Genomic DNA, 20,366 nt, shown 5'->3' with positions numbered 1-20,366 from the left:
ATTAAGTCAAAAGCCAAAAGTTATTCACATCTTTCTTATCAAAGTTAAATGTTTTGCATCAATAATTAAAGGTCTGTTAAATTTTTTAACTGTTTAGACATTCATTAACCTTTTTCCTTGAAGACTAAATATTTCTGATAGTTGTTATAAGTAATATTTTACTTTTGATGAAAATGTACCTAAGTCTGTTCTAGTAGAGGTAGGAAAAAACACTAAAGGCTGTAGAAACTAAATCTGTAACTCCATTAATGGAGTCTTGGGTAGCTAGAATACCAACATCAAATCATTTGAATTTTATTGAAGCAAGTCTCTTTATATTCGTGCATTAAAAACAAGTTCTTTGTTTTTTTGTTTTGTTTTCCTTACCCTCTTTTTTTTTTGTTTGCGGTACGCGGACCTCTTACTGTTGTGACCTCTCCCGCAGGTTCAGCGGCCATGGCTCATGGGCCCAGCCGCTCCGCGGCATGTGGGATCTTCCCGAACCGGGGCACAAACCCGTGTGCCCTGCCTCGGCAGGCGGACTCTCAACCACTGCGCCACCAGGGAAGCCCTCCTTACCCTCTTTTAAATCTTGCCTGGTGATCCTAAAATGTCAGTATTTGGTTGTGAATTATATTATTAACTACTTAGGGTAGGGACGAAAAGATGTTTCAGTGTGTTTTAGGTAAATAGAGCTGTTGCTAACTAAAACTTCTTAAAACAAATAAATCTCATAAAATTTGGCCCTGAAAAGGAATTTGTAATTCTTCTAATCAACATTTCTCAAAGGAGGAGGGAGGGTGTATCCTGGGCACTGAAGAACGTTCAACATCCCTGACGGTTGCCCACTAAATGCCGTAGTGCCACCCAGTCCTTGTGACTCCCCAAGCCACCAACATATATTTTTTAAAAAATAACTGGTAGAGGGCTTCCCTGGTGGCGCAGTGGTTGAGAGTCTGCCTGCCGATGAAGGGGACACGGGTTCGTGCCCTGGTCCGGGAAGATCCCACGTGCCGCGGAGCGGCTGGGCCCGTTGAGCCATGGCTGCTGAGCCTGCACTCCGCAACGGGAGAGGCCACAACAGTGAGAGGCCCGCGTACCGCAAAAAATAAATAAATAAATAAATAACTGGTAGAGGTAGGGATTTTGCCCCAAATCTGAGTTTCTCTGAGATCTAGGGAAATTGTGACTACCCACGGTTATATAGTTGAGTGACAGAACTAGAATCTGGACTTGATCTTTTGACACCCAGAATTTTAAAGAAATTTAGATTACATGCAGTTAATCTTTTCAAAAGCACACCTAAGTCACCAGTACTAACACATGGAAATTTCAGAGGGAGGAAGATGACAATGGTTGAAGCATTTACTTATATACTGTATTGTGACTCATCTTGAGGAAATTACCCAAAGGTAATGAGTTTCCAATTACAGAAGTGAAGCCATCTAGATGAATTATCATGCCTGCCTCACCTCTACCATATCCTTAAGAGATTACCTTCCAACCTCACCTCTGACCTTCCCTTTCCCTTGACTGGGAGCTTACCCTGTTACAAGGCAGTCCATTCTATTTAAGGAAGGTTCTAATGACCAGAAAATATGTGTCCCTTTATTACTCAGAAATTTACTTCCCTTCAAATTTGTGAATACATTTCTAATCCCAGAGTGTTCTCTTTTAACTGTCGTTTCTCCAGTTTTTTTATGCATTAAGAGTTCTGAGTTTTGTTTTTTTTTATGCATTAAGACTTCCCTTCTCTGGATGCCTCTTTAAATGTGATACTCAATGTAGTTTTTAAATGCACGTTATCCAGTGAGAAAAATAGTTATGACATTGCTCTGACCTGACATTTTATATGCCCTCCAAAAATCCATTAGTAGAAGTTAGCTAGCATCCTCTTTTCTACATGTGAATTCAAATGAATTAAATTGTGTCATAGAAAAATTTACCTACTCAATTGGGAATCAAGAGACCCAAGTTCTTCTGGTATCAACAGTGTAACCAACTCATTCAGAAAGATACCTGACTTCTCTTGACTTAATTGGACTCATATACTAGATGCTTTTAAGAATATTTCTAGTCCTTAATTAATTTAATATAATATGCTAGATTATGAATTCTTCAGTGACTGCTTTGGATCCTTGCTTAAGGTTACTTCTCAATAGCTTTATGGATTTGAGTGCACTGAGGTTTCAGGGATATTTTTGAACTATTTATTGCACCACTTAAGTTTTAGCTTTTGGCCCTCTGGTCACAGCTGGGAATTACTTTTGAAGAGGAGACCAGGAAATCTTTCAGCCTTTAAAGATAAGCCTTATCACATGGTGGGTATGCCCGGGCAAACAAATCTGATGGGGGATGGGCAGCGCTAGATGGAATAGTTAAGTTTTGTCCACGCTATCAGCTCTGACATATATAGGAGTTTAAACTGCCTTAAAGATGATGCATTTTTAGTATGCTTTGTTTCTAAAATTTAGAACTCTCATAAAGTTACCATGTTAGGAGCCTGATGTAAGCTGATTTGAAGTATACTTCTAGGCCATGTGCTTAGTGAAGTCCTATTTAAAACATACTGTTGGAGATTGTTACTAATTGTTGCCCTCACTACATTTTTTTTTTGTTTTACTTAAAAAACAAACACTAGCCGAAATGAACATTTTAATACGTAAGGTTATAGAATATCAAAATTAGTTCAGTATTAGAGGTTTGCAGTTTTAGGGTTTTTTTTTTTATGTTACAGTCAGGAGGATGGTGTCAAAATAGTTTATCAATCATGGTAAGCAGTCTCTCCTACTTGCCAAGGGTGAATAGACATAACGTTAATGAAGTTAAATTAATATGTAGTTTCTACTTGATGATGGTTCAATGATACAAATAATTATACAGTGAAGAAATATTTTTCTTTGTTTACATAATGAGTTTTTCATATAGAATTTTAAAACTTAAAGTCACTGAATGATAATTTAAATTAATGGTTTATTTGTGTTACTAAAGCCCCTCACATCAAACCCAAGAAAATTTAATTCATTTTTAAAAGAAAACTATGTTTCAAGTCGTATTTGTATCAACTCTGCATTAATAGCAAATATCTTATAAAATGTGCTGGAGAAGAGAGCCATTTGGTGATGTCACTTTTTGTGACAACCCAGAGACTCAGTTATAAGAAACAGAAAAAGAGATTATAGACTTCTTGAGAGAAAAGTCAAATAAATAGATTTCTGCTGAAATAAATTGGAATGATTTAGAAGAGGAGTGGTTCATATTCTTTGCTTTGTTTTATACTGATGTTGTTCTGCTACCTTGGTTGCTGAGGTTGCTTCAGAACTCATTCTGGACTTGCTTCAGCTTGGAGATTCTCCTGTGTATTCTCCTGTGTATTAGCATCCTACTAACTAGGGATAGAAACTATTTGAGTATTTATTTACTCATTCAACTGATGAATGCCAGTTATGTACCAGGTACTATGCTAGCAGGTGGGCGGGGGGTTGTCAGCTACAAAATAAATAATAATTACAAAATGTGTTAAGTACAACAAGGGATCATAAATAAGGTGCTGTGAGGGACATTAAAAGGTAAGAAGAAGCCAGTCAAGCTCTACACTATATAAAAGGGCCAGTTTTTGTGCTTTTCAGTCAGAACTTGGATTCGTCTCTTCTAAATTATAAATGCCCCTAGTGAAAGAGGATTTATAGTAATACATTATATGTAATTAGGAATAAAGCTATTAATGGAACTGTTTGCTCATTAACATGAATTCATGATGGCAGGTAGATTTTAAAATGTTATTCCCCTTCTCGTTAGACTAATAGTTTCATTATCTGTACTTTCTCTCCAAACTAGCCTTTAAACTTTATTTTCATAGTAGAGGGAAAAAACACAGTTATATCCGGGGGACAGAGAGAGCCGAAGGCTAGTTAGACCGCTTTCTCCCTTCTCCTCACCTCATTTAGCAACTCCTGTGTCCTGCCCCAAACTGCTTAATGAGGTGATGAGGAGAAAATGTTCTGTTGAATGTTTTTTAAACTCCATTCTCAATTGTATTGTTTGAAAAATACCATTATAATAAATTTTCATGCCAGACTTTTGATAGGTGGTTGAAGGAAGACAGTGTCGAATTGACCTAAAAAAAGGTGTTATTGGTATTTTTGAACAGTTTAAAGATTAAAATACTTTAACCCAGGTTGGGGGGCCTGGAAGTTGATGTTTGGTAAGGGAGAGAAGTACAGAGTGTGGGAGGGAGAGATTATTTTGCCTATGGTAAGACCTGGGGTAGAGTTTTAGGGGAGGTTAACTGTAACCACATCATACAAAGCAAAACCACAATGAGATGCCACTTTATTCTCAGTAAGATGGCTAAAATGAAAGACAGGCATTAACAAGTGTTGACCAGAATATGGAGCAGTTGGAACCCTCATACATTGCTGATGTGATTGAAAAATGATGCAGCCACTTTAGAAAACAGTTTGGCAGTTCCTCAAAAAGTTAAACATATAGTTACCATATGACCTAGCAATTCCATTCCTAGATATATATTGCCCAAAAAAGGAAACCACATGTCCACACAAAAACCTGCACATTTGTATGTTTGTAGCCACATGATTCATAATAAACAAAAAGTGAAAATAACACAGATATCCATCAGTTGATTAACAGACTAACAAAATGTAGTATATCTGTACAGTGGAATATTATTTGGCAATAAAAAGGAATAAAATGCTGATACATACTGTAACATGGATGAATCTGGAAAATATATTAAGTGAAACAAGCCAGTCACAGAATTGATTCCATATATATGACATGTCATATATATTCCATATATATGACAAATCCAAAGAAACAAAGTAGATTAATGGTTACCAGGGACTGGGGGAGGGGCAATAGGACGTGTACTGCTAAAGGATACAGGGTTTCTTTTGGGGATGATGAAAGTGTTCTGAAATTAGATAGTGGTGATGGTTATACAATTCTATGAATATATTAAAATTACTAAAGGGGTGAAATATCTCAGTATAACTTTTTTTAAAAAGTCATTCCTGGGCATGGTGTTATCATTTAGGTATAGCTTAATTGAGTGTTGGGAGATGTCTTTTGCATATTGATAATAAAAAGTTATATTCAGTCATGAGATAAGGACCCTGGCCTTTTGCTCCTTTTGTAAGAGACAGATTTTCAGTGTGAATCAAATAGTAAGTAATTTTCACTGAAAAAACCATCATTTTGTATTTAAATACATAAATTTTTGTGCCAGTTAGTAGCAACTTTTTGTAGACAATTCAATCCCCTAGGTCATATTGAAAGACTTAGCTAGCAGTGGGTGTTTTGTGTTTTGTTTTTACTGTTTTAAGACTGACAGAGTTGGCCTGTTAGTTTGTGTTTTTAGAAAAGCATTCATTTCTTTTAATTTTACAGTCTTAGTACCCTTGTAGGTATGGGGGGAAAACCTAAAATTTGTTTCTAAATGTTATAAGCAAACTAATATAGCCATTCTAACATGTAACCATGTAATATCTGAAACTTGATAAAATATTAGACAAAGTAAAAAGGTGCTTTCTTGTGTTGTGGGAGATTTGATGTGAGTTATTATTTTAAAAGCTCAAAATAATTTTCTAATTTTAAATTTACACTTAATGAGGTTACTAGGATTGAATTATCTCAAAGTCTACGATTGATTACCACATCTGTAGTACTTTGTAATATTCCAAGGTTGAAGATACAAATTATGCAAATCTAAAATTTGTCTGAAGTTTGAAAATTTAGATGTTCAGAATAAAATCTGGAAAGAACCCATGGTGATGACCTCCTTTGTTTTTGAGAAGGTCGTCTCTTCTTTTTCAGTAATTGCTGAGTGAATGATTTGCTACCATAAACCTGTCAGGACGGATTGGTTAAGAAAAACTTGAAACAGTTACTATTTCATAGTTCAGGCAGCAAAGGCTGAATTTAAAATGTAGCATTTTTTAAAAAAATTTGTCATATTTAAGGATTTGTTTTCTCCTTTACCTTTTAGAAATTTTGTTAAAACTGGAAACATTGGGATTTTGGTAGTTGGTCATGGAGGGGAAGAAGGTGGTAATGCAGTTCTTTTCTTTTTTAGCTGCCCTGCCCCCTTCCCCCAAGAAACAAAGATTGTTTTGTTTCTTGCCTGCTTGTGAGGTCTCTGCTGCACCCCATGTGGGTGCACTGCTCTGTGCTTTGTTGAAATGCTTGAGATAGTCAGAAGGTAAAGAACAGGATGCTTCTGAAGAGAAGAAATCCCAGCTTCTGTAGATAAACTCGGTTGTTTGAATTGGTCATTTAAGTGAGCTCTTTATATGGAAGCTTGTAGCACTGCTTGTATCCATAGGTAACAGCATTTAGGTAAACACAACCAAAAGTGCTCACCATTATTAGCCAGAGAGACTATTTCTATTGCGTATTTTGTACAAATTTCTGTTTAATTCTGTGGAGTTCTTACTCCATCTTTTGATACCCTTATTTTTCCCTTGCTGTGGTTTTTAATAGTCAGATAAGCTTAGATTTGAAAAAGACTTTCCCAACCAACTGAGTGTGCCATCAGCAGTGGTCACTGTCATTAATGATTACTGCTAATGGTATCTAATTCTGAGAAACTGGTGGGAAGCAGAGGATATTTACCTGTTTATTTTCATACAATACTGTTATTGTCCAATTAGTTTTCACAAGGAATATTTACATTAACTTGTTAAATGCTATATTACTTAATAAAAATCCAGTGTGGAAAGCTCAAGAGCTTTTTAAAAAATGTTTCTTAATAGATGAAATATTTAACACTGTATAGCTCTAGAATCTGTTTTGAAATCAATCATATTTTATCATTTTAACACTTACTAATGGGTTATTTCCTAGCAGTTTTTAAAATTTTTTAATTTATTTAACTGCTTGGAATGGAAAACATTTTTTCCCCAGTAGTTCTTTGCACTAGACCTCAGTTTGTGAGATGTTCACCATATGTGATAGATACTCAGATCAGTCCCCCAATTCATATTTAACTCGTATGATTGAACCTGACATAGCACAATGTAAGAAAACATCTCTTTGGGAAAATAAATATGTTGAGTGAGTGCCCTATGGGAATGCCAAGAACATGTTCACCAAAAGAGAAGGATCCCTAGGGAGGTTAAGCTAAGGCTCAAACTCCCCCACCTATTTTTTTCTGTTTAGATCTTACAGGAAAGATAAATATGCGTATCTTTATGAATCATAGAATACTTAGAAACAGTGAGTGGCATGGTGAAGTAGAAGGACGGGGGAGGGAAGGTATGGGAATTCAAGCCAAGATGATTATCTGCAGGACTGGTAATCTTAAAGTTTAGAAAGAACTATTCGGAAAAGGGAGGAGGCTAACATTTTTGGAGCATCTGTTGTATTCCAGGACTATAATAGATGCTTTACATATTACTTATAAGCCCCACAGTGATCCAAAAGGGTGATGTTAATGTCCGCAGGTATAGCTGAGGAAACTGAGGATTAGATGAACCACGAACTGGTGTGCCCAACTCTAATCATGGTTTGTTTGACTCTAAAGGCCATATTTTTTATATCATACTATGAGGCCTGTCAGTTGTGCATCTGATAATGTTGGTGACAGGAAAATATAAGCAATTGTATTAAATGAGGTTATTGATTGGCAAATCTTAGCCATTAAATTTTTTGGCTTTTTTTCTATCCATTCCCCTGTAAAATACTAACTATAAACCGTAATTATTAAGGTTTTAGCCATTTATTCTTTGTAAAGACATTTTATAAATGTGGTGTTTTTTTGTTTTTGTTTTTGGTCATAAAAGAGATTAATAAGGCTTTGAACAATATGAAGCAGCGAGTCATGTTTTTTTTGACATCCCTTCTCTGCTATGCCAGACAAAACATTTAAAAGAGATAACCAGAAAGACTTAACTGGGATCATAAATTTTAAAAAAGTCTCTGCTGGTCAGAAAACAAAACCACACAAAGCAGTGAGCAAGGGCAGGGCTAGGGACCAGTCAGCCAGTCAGGATATCAGGAACTCAAAGTGTTAAGAACAAAGACAGAGATACATGAAACACTCTCAATGGTGAAAGCCAGGCGTGTAGCCGTCTGCCCCTGACCTGGTACAAAAGCAAGGACTGACCACATGTCAAGTCACAAATTTCAAGAATCAGTATACAGACCAGATTCTTTTAACCACAAAGCAATAAAATTAGATCCCAATAATAAAAAGTTAGCTTCAAAAAAAATATGGCTTGCTCTACCAGCTATTAAACATATAGGTTATAATTAAAACTGTGGTACCTAATAGGAAATTAGTTGAATGAAATACTATGCTATTTTTAAAAGAAAATGGCGGGGGGGAACCTCTATATACTGCTTTGGAGTAGTCTCAAGGATATGTTATTAGCAAAAAGGCAAAATGAAGTTAAGTATTAAGAATATGCCACCATATATCTGAGAAGTATGCTACCATATCTGTGTGTTTGCTTTGATTTTTAAAAACGGAATAAACAAACTGCTAGGAGCAGTGGGGAGTGACAAGTAAAGCCAGTGTCTGAAATTCAGAAGCACATCGCCACAAGTGAGCCTGTATATTGAGTTGGCCGAGTCACACAGAGAATTATTTCAGATGACACTTAACCACAGTGATTTGGCTGGATACACCTAATGAAATATCTTAAGGACCAAACTTTTAATAATCATTTTGTTGATCATAACTTTAATAATCGGTCGTATGTTATTTTGAAATACTTGCATATGTATAGAAGGATAGTACATATTAATGTTATTGGAAGCAAATTTTTCAGCATTAGACAGAAAATATAGTTATAAGATCTAAGAATCTAAGCAAAAACCTGAATGATACATATTGTGATTATTTATGGATGAAATGCTGTATTATTTGCTTGAAAATAATTGAGGGTAAAGTCGATGAGAATAGATGTAAAACAAAATTGGTTATGTATTGATCATTGGGAACCCGGATGATGACTACATGAGGATTCATCGTCTATATTATTTTTTCTCCTTCTCTATTTGTTTATGGAAATTATTTTTAAAAATTTAAATGTATGCTTGAGAGCATAAAAGTGTACTTCTAAGTAACTCATGAGTTAAATGGAAATCACAATAGAAATTACAGGTATTTGGGGTAGAACAATCATGAATTTTACGTACTATTTCAACTGTATGACATGCAGGAAATACTGTACTTAAAGGTAAATTTATTGACTTAAATGCTCTAAGAAAAGACTTAAACTAAGTAAGTTCAACTCAAGAAGTTAGAAAAAGAAATACAGAAAAAATTGAGGGGAAGAGTAAGAACAAAAATACCATCACCTTATATAAATATCTCAGTAGGTTGAATTGAACCAAGGCATGCTAGGAGAGAGTTGGTCTATAATTTTCCTTTTTTCTAATATCCTTGGTTCTATATCAATGTTATGCAGTCTCATGGAAGAGTTGGTCAGTCTAAGGGGAAATTGGTAGGATTTCTATATTATCATATATTAAATAGTTAAATATCTGCCTCAGTGAATACTTAACTGACTTAGAAACATTACAGTGTTTTTTTTCAGCACAAGTTTTGTGCAAAGATACTGGACTGGGCACTGAGAATATATACACAATTAGGATACTCTCCCCACTCCTGTGGCACTCCAGTCTAAGAGAAAATACAAATTTGTAAATGAAAAATTACAGTCATGTGAGAATTGTCAGTAAACAAATGTCCCAGGGCAGTGCCCTGAAGGAAGATGATTCTTAGTGCACATGGCAGACTCTGGGGAAGGCTGGGGAGGTTTGGTCAAGTAGCCTCCAAGAAGAGTTGGCATTTACCAAGCAGCCTCTGTGCCTTCAACAGAGGACGCGTGAAAAATCACCAGAAGGAGTTTGCCACTTGGCTGGGAGCCAGTATGTCATAAGAGCTGTCAGTGAATGTCATTTCAGATTTTGGTAGCAAGGTTCATTAGAGAACGTGATCTGTAATTTTTCTTTGTTTTAATGTAAGGTATTAGGGTTATGCTGGTCTCAAAGGTGTTGTGGAGTTTCCTTCTTTGCTGTTCTCTGGAAAAGGTTTTATAAGATTAGTATTATTTCTTCCTCGAGTGTTTGTGAAGTCATTTGGGCCAGAGGTTTTCTTTGGTCAGTATGTATTAAACATTTAGTAGAAACAGTGACCTGAAATTTCACCTTAAAATGTTGAATATGTGTCTGAAAAGGTGATATATCATTCTTATTGCCATTTTCACATAAAACTTCCATCTGTTCACCAAGGTTACCACAATCCACAGTTTGGTCAATGTTATATCAGTGACAGAAATTCACTAGTGTAGGAATCCAGTCTGTTTCTAATTGTCAAATGGTATATTATATGTTCAACTAAAAAAATAACAATGACTACCTGAGCTGTTGAATGAGACCAATCTATGCCATCCAGATTCTTTTTTTTAAAATAAATTTATTTGTTTGTTTATTTTTGGCTGCATTGGGTCTTCCTTGCTGTGTGCAGGCTTTCTCTAGTTGCAGTGAGCAGGGGCTACTCTTCATTGCAGTGCGCAGGCTTCTCATTGCGGTGGCTTCTCTTGTTGCAGAACACAGGCTCGAGACGCGCGAGATTCAGTAGTTGTGGCTCGCGGGCTCTAGAGCGCAGGCTCAGTAGTTGTGGTGCATGGGCTTAGTTACTCCACAGCATGTGGGATCTTCCCGGACCAGGGATCAAACCCGTGTTCCTGCATTGTCAGGCCGATTCTTTGCTCTGCAGCATGTGGGATCTTCCCGGACCAGGGCTCGAACCTGTGTTCCCTGCATTGGCAGGCGGATTCTTAACCACTGCACCATCAGGGAAGTCCAATCCAGATTCTTGTAGGCTTAATTTATTATGAGCATGCATCAGATAATTTAATCTACTTGATTTATTAGAGTTATATTTAAAGATTAATAATGTTGATGAGCTTTAATGCTTAGGATGCTTTGTCTCAGTTACTTTGAGAGATTTATTTTTAATTAAATATATATTATATTTTATAATAAGCAATATATTCACATTATTCAAACTTGAAAAGTTATAAAAAATGTCTCTCTTGAACTCAGTCCTCTAGCCATCTAGTTCCCCAGGTCCAGAACCAACAGATTTTAATTGCTTCTTGGCTGTCCTTCAGTTCAGATTCTCTGGATATGCATGTAATATATGTTCCACCTGCCCCCTTTTTTTTTTAATATTATCTATTCTGTACTATGCTTTTAACTTAGTATGTCTTAGACTGTTCCATGTCACTGCCTACTAGAGTTACTTGTTTCTTTTCTCTTATGGCTGCCTTGCATCCTAGGATAATGACAAAGATGACTACAATAATAATAAATTAATGTAACCATTGTACTCTTGGTGGATTTTTAGGTTATTTCTAGTCTTACTACAGAAAAGGCTATGTTGAATATCCCCAGTTGCTTTTGAATAACTAAATATCCTTTTTCTTGCTAGTTTTTTAGGATAGATCTTCTGTTTCATTTCAGCCATGAACCAGAGAATCAGTCAGAGTGCTCCAGTGAAACAGCCACCACCCCTGGCTCCCCAGAGCCCTCAGGGAGGAGTCATGGGTGGTGGCAATTCCAACCAGCAGCAACAGATGCGGCTGCAGCAGTTGCAGATGGAGAAAGAGAGACTGCGACTGAAGCAGCAAGAACTGCTTCGGCAGGTGAGGCCACAGGTTAGAGACCAGCCTTCCACTCTTGGGGTTTTGTTTTCCTACATAAAGTTGGGTGTGTTTCATTTTGACATTTATTAGTTACAGAAGAATGTTGTTTCTCTGAAACTAGAGTGACACAGAAACATTCTGTCCAGCTTTCATCTTAGTTTCTAGTTTCTTAACTGGCCTTTGATCACATAGGCTATAACTTGTAAACCTGTATCACAAGGAGATGTTTTGGTCGTATTCATTGCAGTCAAGCAAAAATCGAAGGAAGCAAGGGTGCTTTTCCTCAAATATACAGGCATACCTCGGAGATATTGCCGGTCAGTTCCAGACCACCACAATAAAGCAAGTATTACAATAAAGTGAATCACATGAATTTTTTGGTTTCCCGTTGCATATGAAAGTTAATGTTTACACCGTACTGTAGTCTATTAAGTGTGCAATAGCATTGTCTTAAAATAAACAATGTAAATTGTTTATTGTAAAATTTAATGTAAATTTAAATAAATTTAATGTAAAATTAAATACCTTAATTTTAAAATACTTGATTGTTAAACAATATTAACCATCATGTGAGCCTTCAGTGAGTCATCTTTTTGTAATAGTAACATCAAAGATCACTGATCACAGATCACCATAACAAATATAATAACAATGAAAAAGACTGAAATATTGTGAGAATTACCAAAATGTGACACCGAGGCATGAAGTGAGCAAATGTTGTTGGAAAAATGGCTCTGATAGACTTGCTAGACACAGGGTTGCCACAAACCTTCAGTATGTTTAAAAACAAAAATTGCAGTGTCTGCAAAGTGCAATAAGATGAGGTATGTCTGTACATGGAATTGCAGACTACTATATATCTGAGGATTTCACTAAGGGGGAAACTCTGGGACATCACTTGGGGAGAAACATCTTTTACTTTAAATGAATTATTTGTCTAGGGGAATACACAATATGATATTTCTCAAATGATAAATGTTTCAGTATTGCTGAATCTAAGATGTTTTATTTAAAACAATACAGGCTATCCCAAGTTTAGAAGATCCCACAGTGCTTTAAAATTATCTACTTATGGATATTTTTTCATGTTGGGATGGGTAGTTTCTAACGTTAGAGAGCTGGAAAACTTTACGACCATTTTTATCAGTTTTCTTTCAGAAATACTGTTGGTCTTTATGTGCCATAAGAATATATAATCCCTCATCTCAAATGAATTTTTACTTTATCTTATTTCAGAGTGATAAAATCTAAGTTCAGATTTTGGGAGTGTGATCTTCTCAAAGCAGTGTATTTTAAAATTTTTATGTAAATATTTTGGATAATAAAGATGATGTGATTTTGAAAGTGTACAAAAGGTAAACGTACAGTGAAAATGAAATCTCCTTTTCCATTTCTCTAGTTCTCTTTTCTGGTTGTAAGTAGCTATCAGTTTCTTGTATTTTTTTTTTTCCCCCAGAGACATTCTCTCTGTTTGCGAACGTGAAATACACATATCTGTACTATTTTTCCTCACCTAAGTCATAGCATACTAAGTATAGGCATTAAAAATATCATTATACTCTCCATTTTTGTAGTCAGGATGTAGACATTTGAACAAGGTACTTTTTTTCATGAGTGTTATATCTTAATAGCGTCACGTGTTAATGGAAATACATGAACTTGATACAGTCTTTGAACTCATATTTGGGATTTGAAGAACTGGTACCTAAGAATTAAACTAAGCCATGGAATCCCAGACAGGCACACCTTTAAACTGTTTGTGCTATCAGTAACCTGCCAGTGTAATTCTAGTGTGGTTGGCACCAAAGTGAGTAAGAAATATGATGCCAGCATATGATGTCAAGAAGTGGTCTTGAAAGAAATATTCCCTCATCCGCCTTTAAGAAGATAGAGAAAGGAAGCACATTAACAAGATTAATGTATCTCTGATGGACTTTTTAACATATTACTATAAAGGAAAGATATTTTTCATTTAAATAAAACTTTATCATCAGAACAAGGTAGCACCATCAAAATTATAGTTATATAGCTCTTAGAAGAAATAAAGCAATTTAAGGGTATGTTTTACGCAGACTGTTTTCATTTTGTTGTTACTGAGTACTAGATGGCGTATGCGTATATAATTTCACATATGAATTAAAGACTACCAAAAAAAAGAAACCTTATTAATAAGAAAGGTTAAAGTCCGGGAATGGGCCATCCATCATTTTGTTGTTGCCGTAGATCAGCTCTCCCCCACCCCCTTCCCGCCCAATGGGCAAAATGCTGCTACTTATAAAATTCTTCATTCTAAAGAATTTTTCTAAATCTTATTCTCACTCTTACTCTGGGTGATGGGTCCTAGACAGAATAGTTTCCTTTAAAGGTAACTTCTTTATTTCTTCTTTACCACCTACTGTGTTGTCTTTTCTTTTGTTGAAGTGACAGACCTGCTCTATTCTTATACTAATGGTGTGTTTTCTAAGATTTTTTGGTTTTGTTTTTTAGCAATCAGTTAAATTCAGTATATCTTAAGCCTTTTGGCTTCCTGTGAACTTCTTCCATTGATAGTTTCTCTTATCACTGAAGCATCAAATTATATTTTTCCTGCTTCATCTAATATTCAGAAGTAAAGAACCTACCTGACCAATATCCAGTTTTATTTGAACCCTGACACCTAAAGTCTTACTGTCCTATCCTCAATGCTGTTTAACACTTCTGAGGTTTCCGTTTGTTATGTGGCGACTCCGTTGGCTCCTGTCCTCAGTCTGCTTCTTCTTGGGCTAGCTTGGGAATTCTGTGCTATGGTGATATGTCTGGATACAATTTGTAAGTCAGCCTACACAGCCAAACCATGTGGCTTAAAGTAATTTTTATCCATCTTATTTTTCACTCTTAGGCAATGCGGAATATCAATCCCAGCACAGCAAATTCTCCAAAATGTCAGGTAGGCTCTTATCTGATGTTTTAGCATTGAAAACAGATATTAAATTAGGAAAGAGGAAAACTTGTGCTCCAGGGGCCTGTCCTCACTGAAGATTAGCCCAGAGTAACTTTGAGGCATCTTTCTACCATGATACTTAAGTTAACATTGCTGTTCCCAGAAAGTTTACACTATCTGCTCCCTCCCCACTCCTCCCAGAGTAGTATTCAAAACTCCATTGACGTCTTTTTTTCCCCCACATTTGATATGTAGTATATACACCCTGTCAGCCTTGAAGTGTGCCTGATTTTTTATTTGCATAGCCTAAAATAGTACTTACAATGATTTATAGAGATTAATAATTTGAACAGTAACAAAGGTAGTACAGGTTATTTACTTGGGTAGGCTACTCTAGGAAATCTTATTAAGAATTATAATCATACTACTAGGAAAGGAAAAGGTTCTTTTAGTGAACACTCCAAAGAAAGAATATTAAAATTATCAGAAGAGCAAAGGATCTACCTGAGTACTGTTTTGGGTTTCTTTGTTGGCTTTTATCAGCATTCCTCCCTGGTGAACCCAAAGGAACACTGGTTGTGAAGGTACCTTATTTAGATGGAAAGATTGTGGCCATTTTTTCCTTCTATAACATAGGCACTTTTCTGACTCATGGAAAGAATCTCATTCTTGAAACCAAAGAGATTCTGTTTGTTCAGGGTTCACAGATTTGAAGGAATTAGGAGCTGGGGGATTATTGCACTTTTCTCAGATTGCCAGAAGCAACCATGAAACACCTCATATTCTGTGGAGCTCTTCTGCACTAGGCTAACAAGTGCATTGTGTTAGAATGAGCTGTGGAAGTGTGGGAATTGGCAGAACTCCACTCGTTTTAGATACTGTTAACTGGTCCATTTGGAGCACCAGATAGAATCTTCATAGAGACCAGTTTACTTTGTGAGAGGAAAAACTCTATGCATTGTCTCTCTCATAAATGCCTCCTTTAATCAAGAAATCCAGGGAATAACTAATGAACGTCATCTTTGCTAAAGCAGAGCAGACATTCTTACAATGAGGACCTCTAATACCACATTGGACTGGGAAGAGCACTGTAGCATTGGATCTTTATATAAAGTGAAGACATTTTTCCTTGCTTTTTCTCTGAAGTGTTTCTTTTATTTGTAATAAATGAAGTAGAAACATAGGAGCAAAAATTAATTCAAATGAGATTCGGAATCAAGCAAAAGGTTCTCCATGTTAAAGTGTTTTGAAATTGTTTCCTTTTTTTTTTTTCCACTAAGATCTTAAACTTTAAATTTGATAAGTAATTAAATACCTTCAGGTCTTTATTTCTTACATCAGTGTAAGTGTAAACAGTTGCTCATTAAAATTATCAGGAGTTTTTAGATACTTCTTTTAGTAGTAAAGCTTCAGAAAAGTTAAGGTTTGTAAATTGAATTTCTATTAAATTTGTATGGTATTAAAATTACAGAGTTGATTCCTTAGATTTGTCTAAGCCAGAGCAGGAAACCTGAAAGAGATAGGTTTTATAAAAGGTTTTTTAAATTTAACTTTGCATATGTGGATAAAAGAATACTGCCTTGTCATATAAGATTCAGTTGTCAATGTATTTACCTGGCACAATTGTGAAAATGTATGAAATTCCAGTATAGGGCTAAATTTGGAGTTGCTCAAATACCCAGAATATGGTTGTATTTGTATCAAGCAAGTATCTGTGTTTTTCTCATCCTACGTATTTTCTAGATTATCTTAAGGTAGGTGCCAGGAAAGATTCCACAAAGAAGGGTCATATCTTAAGTGAAGATGCCTCTAAATAAGGTTACCAGGATAATCAAGAAAGCCAGAAAGAGCTTTCCAGTCTCAAAAAACAGGAATAATGAAGAAAAAGGGATGGATCCATTCAGTACTTGAGCGCAAGGCACTCCTGTTCAGTGCTGTGGGGGGTTTGGGTTCTGTTTGTTGTTTGTTTTTACTTTTCTAATAGAAATCAGTACAGATAAGTTAACAAGCAACATGAAACCAGTGGCATTGTTTTGTAATTATATACCACATTTGCTGTGGGAAGGTACCAGACTTCAGAATGTTCACAAATTACTTGTTTCAAAAGCTATTCTTAAGTACTTCTGCATAGGATTAACAAAACCTGTCTATTGTAGAATTTCCTGGTCTTATAAACTACTGTCAGTATGGGTGAGGTTAATACAAAATTCTGAAAAATTGAGACAACTTTAAAGGGGTTAGTATATTTTCTTAGTTAAAAATGGAAATTATTGCCTTAATTTGTTAGGGTTTGTTGGCAGAATTTTGGAAAACTTTGTCCTCATAGAGCTTTAAATTTTTAAATTTCATTTTGATTATTCACTATTTTTCTTTCTAAAGCAATTTCTGGTCTCAGAAAAAAAAAAAAAAACTTTTTAAAAGTATAAACATCATCTTTGCTCCATGAGATTGAACATGTATGGAGTGCTCAATTTTCTCTATATAACTCTTACTAATACATCAGTTTCTCCTCTGTGACTGGAGGGAGACCTTTGAGAGAGTGGGTTAGGAATGCATCCCAGCTTCTGTTTCAAAGTCTTTTGAAACTAACACTTTGAGGAAAGATAGTTCCCCCTGAGTGTGAATGTTTTTACCTTCTCTTATGCTTAAGATTGTGGTTCTTAGTACCTGCGGTTCCCTAATACCTATGAGATCAAGCCTAAACTCTGCATGGTCTGTGGTCAGTAGCCTTCTTTCTCTCTCTCAGTTCTGGTTAAGCCAATTACCTTCCTTCAGCCAAGTGCACTCCTCTGTCTTGTTGCCATGATTCCACTCATGAGCTTTTCCCCATAAGGAGTACCTGACTTTTCCCCTTCCCTTTTACTGATTAAGATTCTCCATTTCCTTCATAAGGCATAGGTCAAAACGCATCCCCAAGTGCCCTCATCAGAATGCTTGAAACGACCCAGAAAATAGAAACAAGACTGCTGTGTATAGATAGCTTATCTCTGAGCAAATAATTGCTTTACTCTTCATAGAAATTATAGCTATAAATTTTTTGCAACTAATGAATATTGTGTAGTCGCCATTCCTTATGGATAGTAATAAATACACACCAGGGTCAGTTACTGGGTTAATGCTGGATAAAACCCACAGTATTAATGTTGAGGATATTGTACTACACTGGTAGCCTGAAATGGTGAAGAGATTCAGATGTCCATAGTTTTAGTCAAATAGAGCAAAATAGTACAGGACCCCTGTTCAGAGCCATGTGAAAATAATCACCACAGTTTTTTTTTTTTTTTCTGAATTTAATAATAGCAAAGTTTTGGCTTTTTTTTCCCCTCCAAACTCTCTTTTATGTTAGCAGATACTAGAAAAGCTTTTTCAGAATCCAATTAATACCTTTTCCAAGTTTATCTCTCTTCTTTTTGAAGTCCTAATATTGAATAAATCATAGATTCTAATGATTCTGTGAATCATTCTATGAATTTGAATCATAGATACACATCTTTTTAGTCAAAAAGGTTGTTCTGAAGTTGAAGATACTTTGGTAAATGGCACAAATATTAAAAAACAAAAAGCATTCTAAACATTGGCTAAATGTTTTAATAACTTCCAACATAAATATTCTGTGAATGTTTAAAGCTGTGTTGGAAAATGGAGTATGGCAAGACCTATCTTGAACAGTTGGAAGAAATGGCTTTTTGTTTGTTTGTTTTTAAAATTGTTGACATAAACTGCTATTACTAAGACAAACTGTTTAAAAGATGTGTATTTTCAGAGTTATTCTTCATTTCTAAATTTGGATTTCTAGTTCGCTAAACTGACCTACCTTAAATAAATTGATTAGGTTGGAGAGAGGGGAACCTTCATTTGTGTGCCGTATATTATCCAGAAATGAAACACTCTTACATGGTATTTGCTGAAGATAAAATTGCTTTAAGAAAGTAAAGTTGACATTAGCTTTACAGAATTTTCTATAAATGGAATCATAACTTTTTCACCTTAGCATGATTATTTTGAGATTCATTCATGTTGTATTTATAGTTCGTTCCTTTTTATTGCTAAGTAGTATTCCATTGTAGGGATATACTACAATTGTTTATCTGTTCACCTACTGATAGATATTTGACTTGTTTCTAAATTTTGACTTGTGTAGACATATGCTTCCATGTCTCTTGGATACTCTAAAGAATTTAATAACCTAGAGATATTCTAAATGTTTCCAGACTACTGACTTCTTCTACTGCCTTTCTCCTTATTTTTCTAAATGATGTGAACCAAAGCATCAGTTTTATATGGAGCCAAAATACTTTACTACCAGATATATATTATCTTAAAGTATCTTTTTTACCCTATGAGAAATGATACTCCTATTTAAATGAGAGAAAGGAAATACAAAAAGGACCAATGGCTCATGGCTGGATCCTGAGTCCATAAAAATCCACTATGTGAACCAGGCAAATCATGTTTTCCTTTATAAACCATCCTGGAAAGTTCCCTCCAGACCAAGCTGGGACCATCAGTTTTACTTATAGTTGCAGATAGCTCTGACTCCACATGCGTCCCAGATTAGCTAAGATTTACAAGCTCAATGGGAAAAGCCACCACATTTTTGTATTATTACAGAAGAAAATGAGCTAAAAATATTTGCTTCCTTTAGAAAAAGTCAAATACTCTAAAAGAACTGTTTGACCTTTGAAATACAGAAGCATGATAAATTTTGGCTGAATTTCCTATAACTTGCTTACTTCTCCATTTTTGAAAGTCTGTCAAACTGTTTATTCTGACTACCTTTGGGAAAAAGAGAAGCTTAACGAACTTGTATTTTTAGCTCAGTATTCTAATATTAGACATTTGTTCAGGATAAAAAACTCCTTAGAGATAGACATAACTTTCAACATGAAGTGTTTCAACTGAAATCAGTTTTTGTAGACAATCCAATTATGTCCCAAGGCTGATTTTTAAAACAGCTATGCCAGATTTACTCAGTTACAAAATGATGTTCATATTCATCCAAAATGTGTTTTGACAAAATTAATTTATTGCAACAGAATGGGTTTATTCTACATAGGTACATGTAGATATATACAGGATTTTTTTTTTTTTTTTTTTTTTTTTTTTTTTGGGTAAGCAGTAGAATAGTGGTTGAGTGTACAAACTATGGAGCTAGATGGCCTGGGTATGTATTCAGCTCTACCACTTACTTTGCTATGTGACCTTGGGGATATTACTTGCCATTCTTGTGATTTGTGGATGAAAGCTCTTTACATAGTGCCTGGTGTTTATTAAGCACTTTAATAAATGTTAGCTTCAGGGATGATTTTCAAGATATTCAACAAGTTTGAAATATAAAAGGTTTTTTTTTTTTTTTTTTTTTTTTTTTTTTGTGGTACATGGGCCTCTCACTGTTGTGGCCTCTTCTGTTGCGGAGCGCAGGCTCACCAGCCATGGCTCACGGGCCTAGCCGCTCCGTGGCCTGTGGGATCTTCCCGGACCAGGGCACAAACCTGTGTCCCCTGCGTCGGCAGGCGGACACTCACCCACTGCGCCACCAGGGAAGCCCAGGAATTATTTTTAAATGCATATAATGGAGAAAGTTTATATAAAATATTTTTGATTAAAAAATTCAGATTATTTAACTTCATTTCATACTTATCCATATTAATTATTTTTCTCTAAAATCACTGGCCAAAAGTCTGTACAACTCTGAAACAAATTTTAAATATTTTACTTCTAAAATTATTAATTTTATGCAGTGTGTTCACTTTCACATTTACAATCCTTGGCTAAGGATACAGGAATTA

At 35.4% G+C, this 20,366-nt stretch overlaps 1 protein-coding gene across 1 annotated transcript in view; it reads left to right on the top strand.

The window, feature by feature from the left end:
* YAP1 (Yes1 associated transcriptional regulator) overlaps positions 1 to 20,366 on the top strand; it is a 104,483-nt gene that overhangs the window by 73,272 nt on the left and 10,845 nt on the right. Inside the window, exon 5 of the mRNA XM_024760358.1 lies at positions 11,476 to 11,657. Coding sequence (XP_024616126.1) covers positions 11,476 to 11,657 — 182 coding nt within the window. The remainder of the gene's footprint in view (positions 1 to 11,475; positions 11,658 to 20,366) is intronic.

This window comes from Neophocaena asiaeorientalis, unplaced genomic scaffold, assembly GCF_003031525.2.
Source record: "Neophocaena asiaeorientalis asiaeorientalis breed wild unplaced genomic scaffold, Neophocaena_asiaeorientalis_V1.1 scaffold601, whole genome shotgun sequence".
In the NCBI taxonomy this organism is placed as follows: domain Eukaryota; kingdom Metazoa; phylum Chordata; class Mammalia; order Artiodactyla; family Phocoenidae; genus Neophocaena; species Neophocaena asiaeorientalis.
Note: the sequence above shows the minus strand (reverse complement) of the source record. Positions and strands in the feature narration are given on the sequence as shown.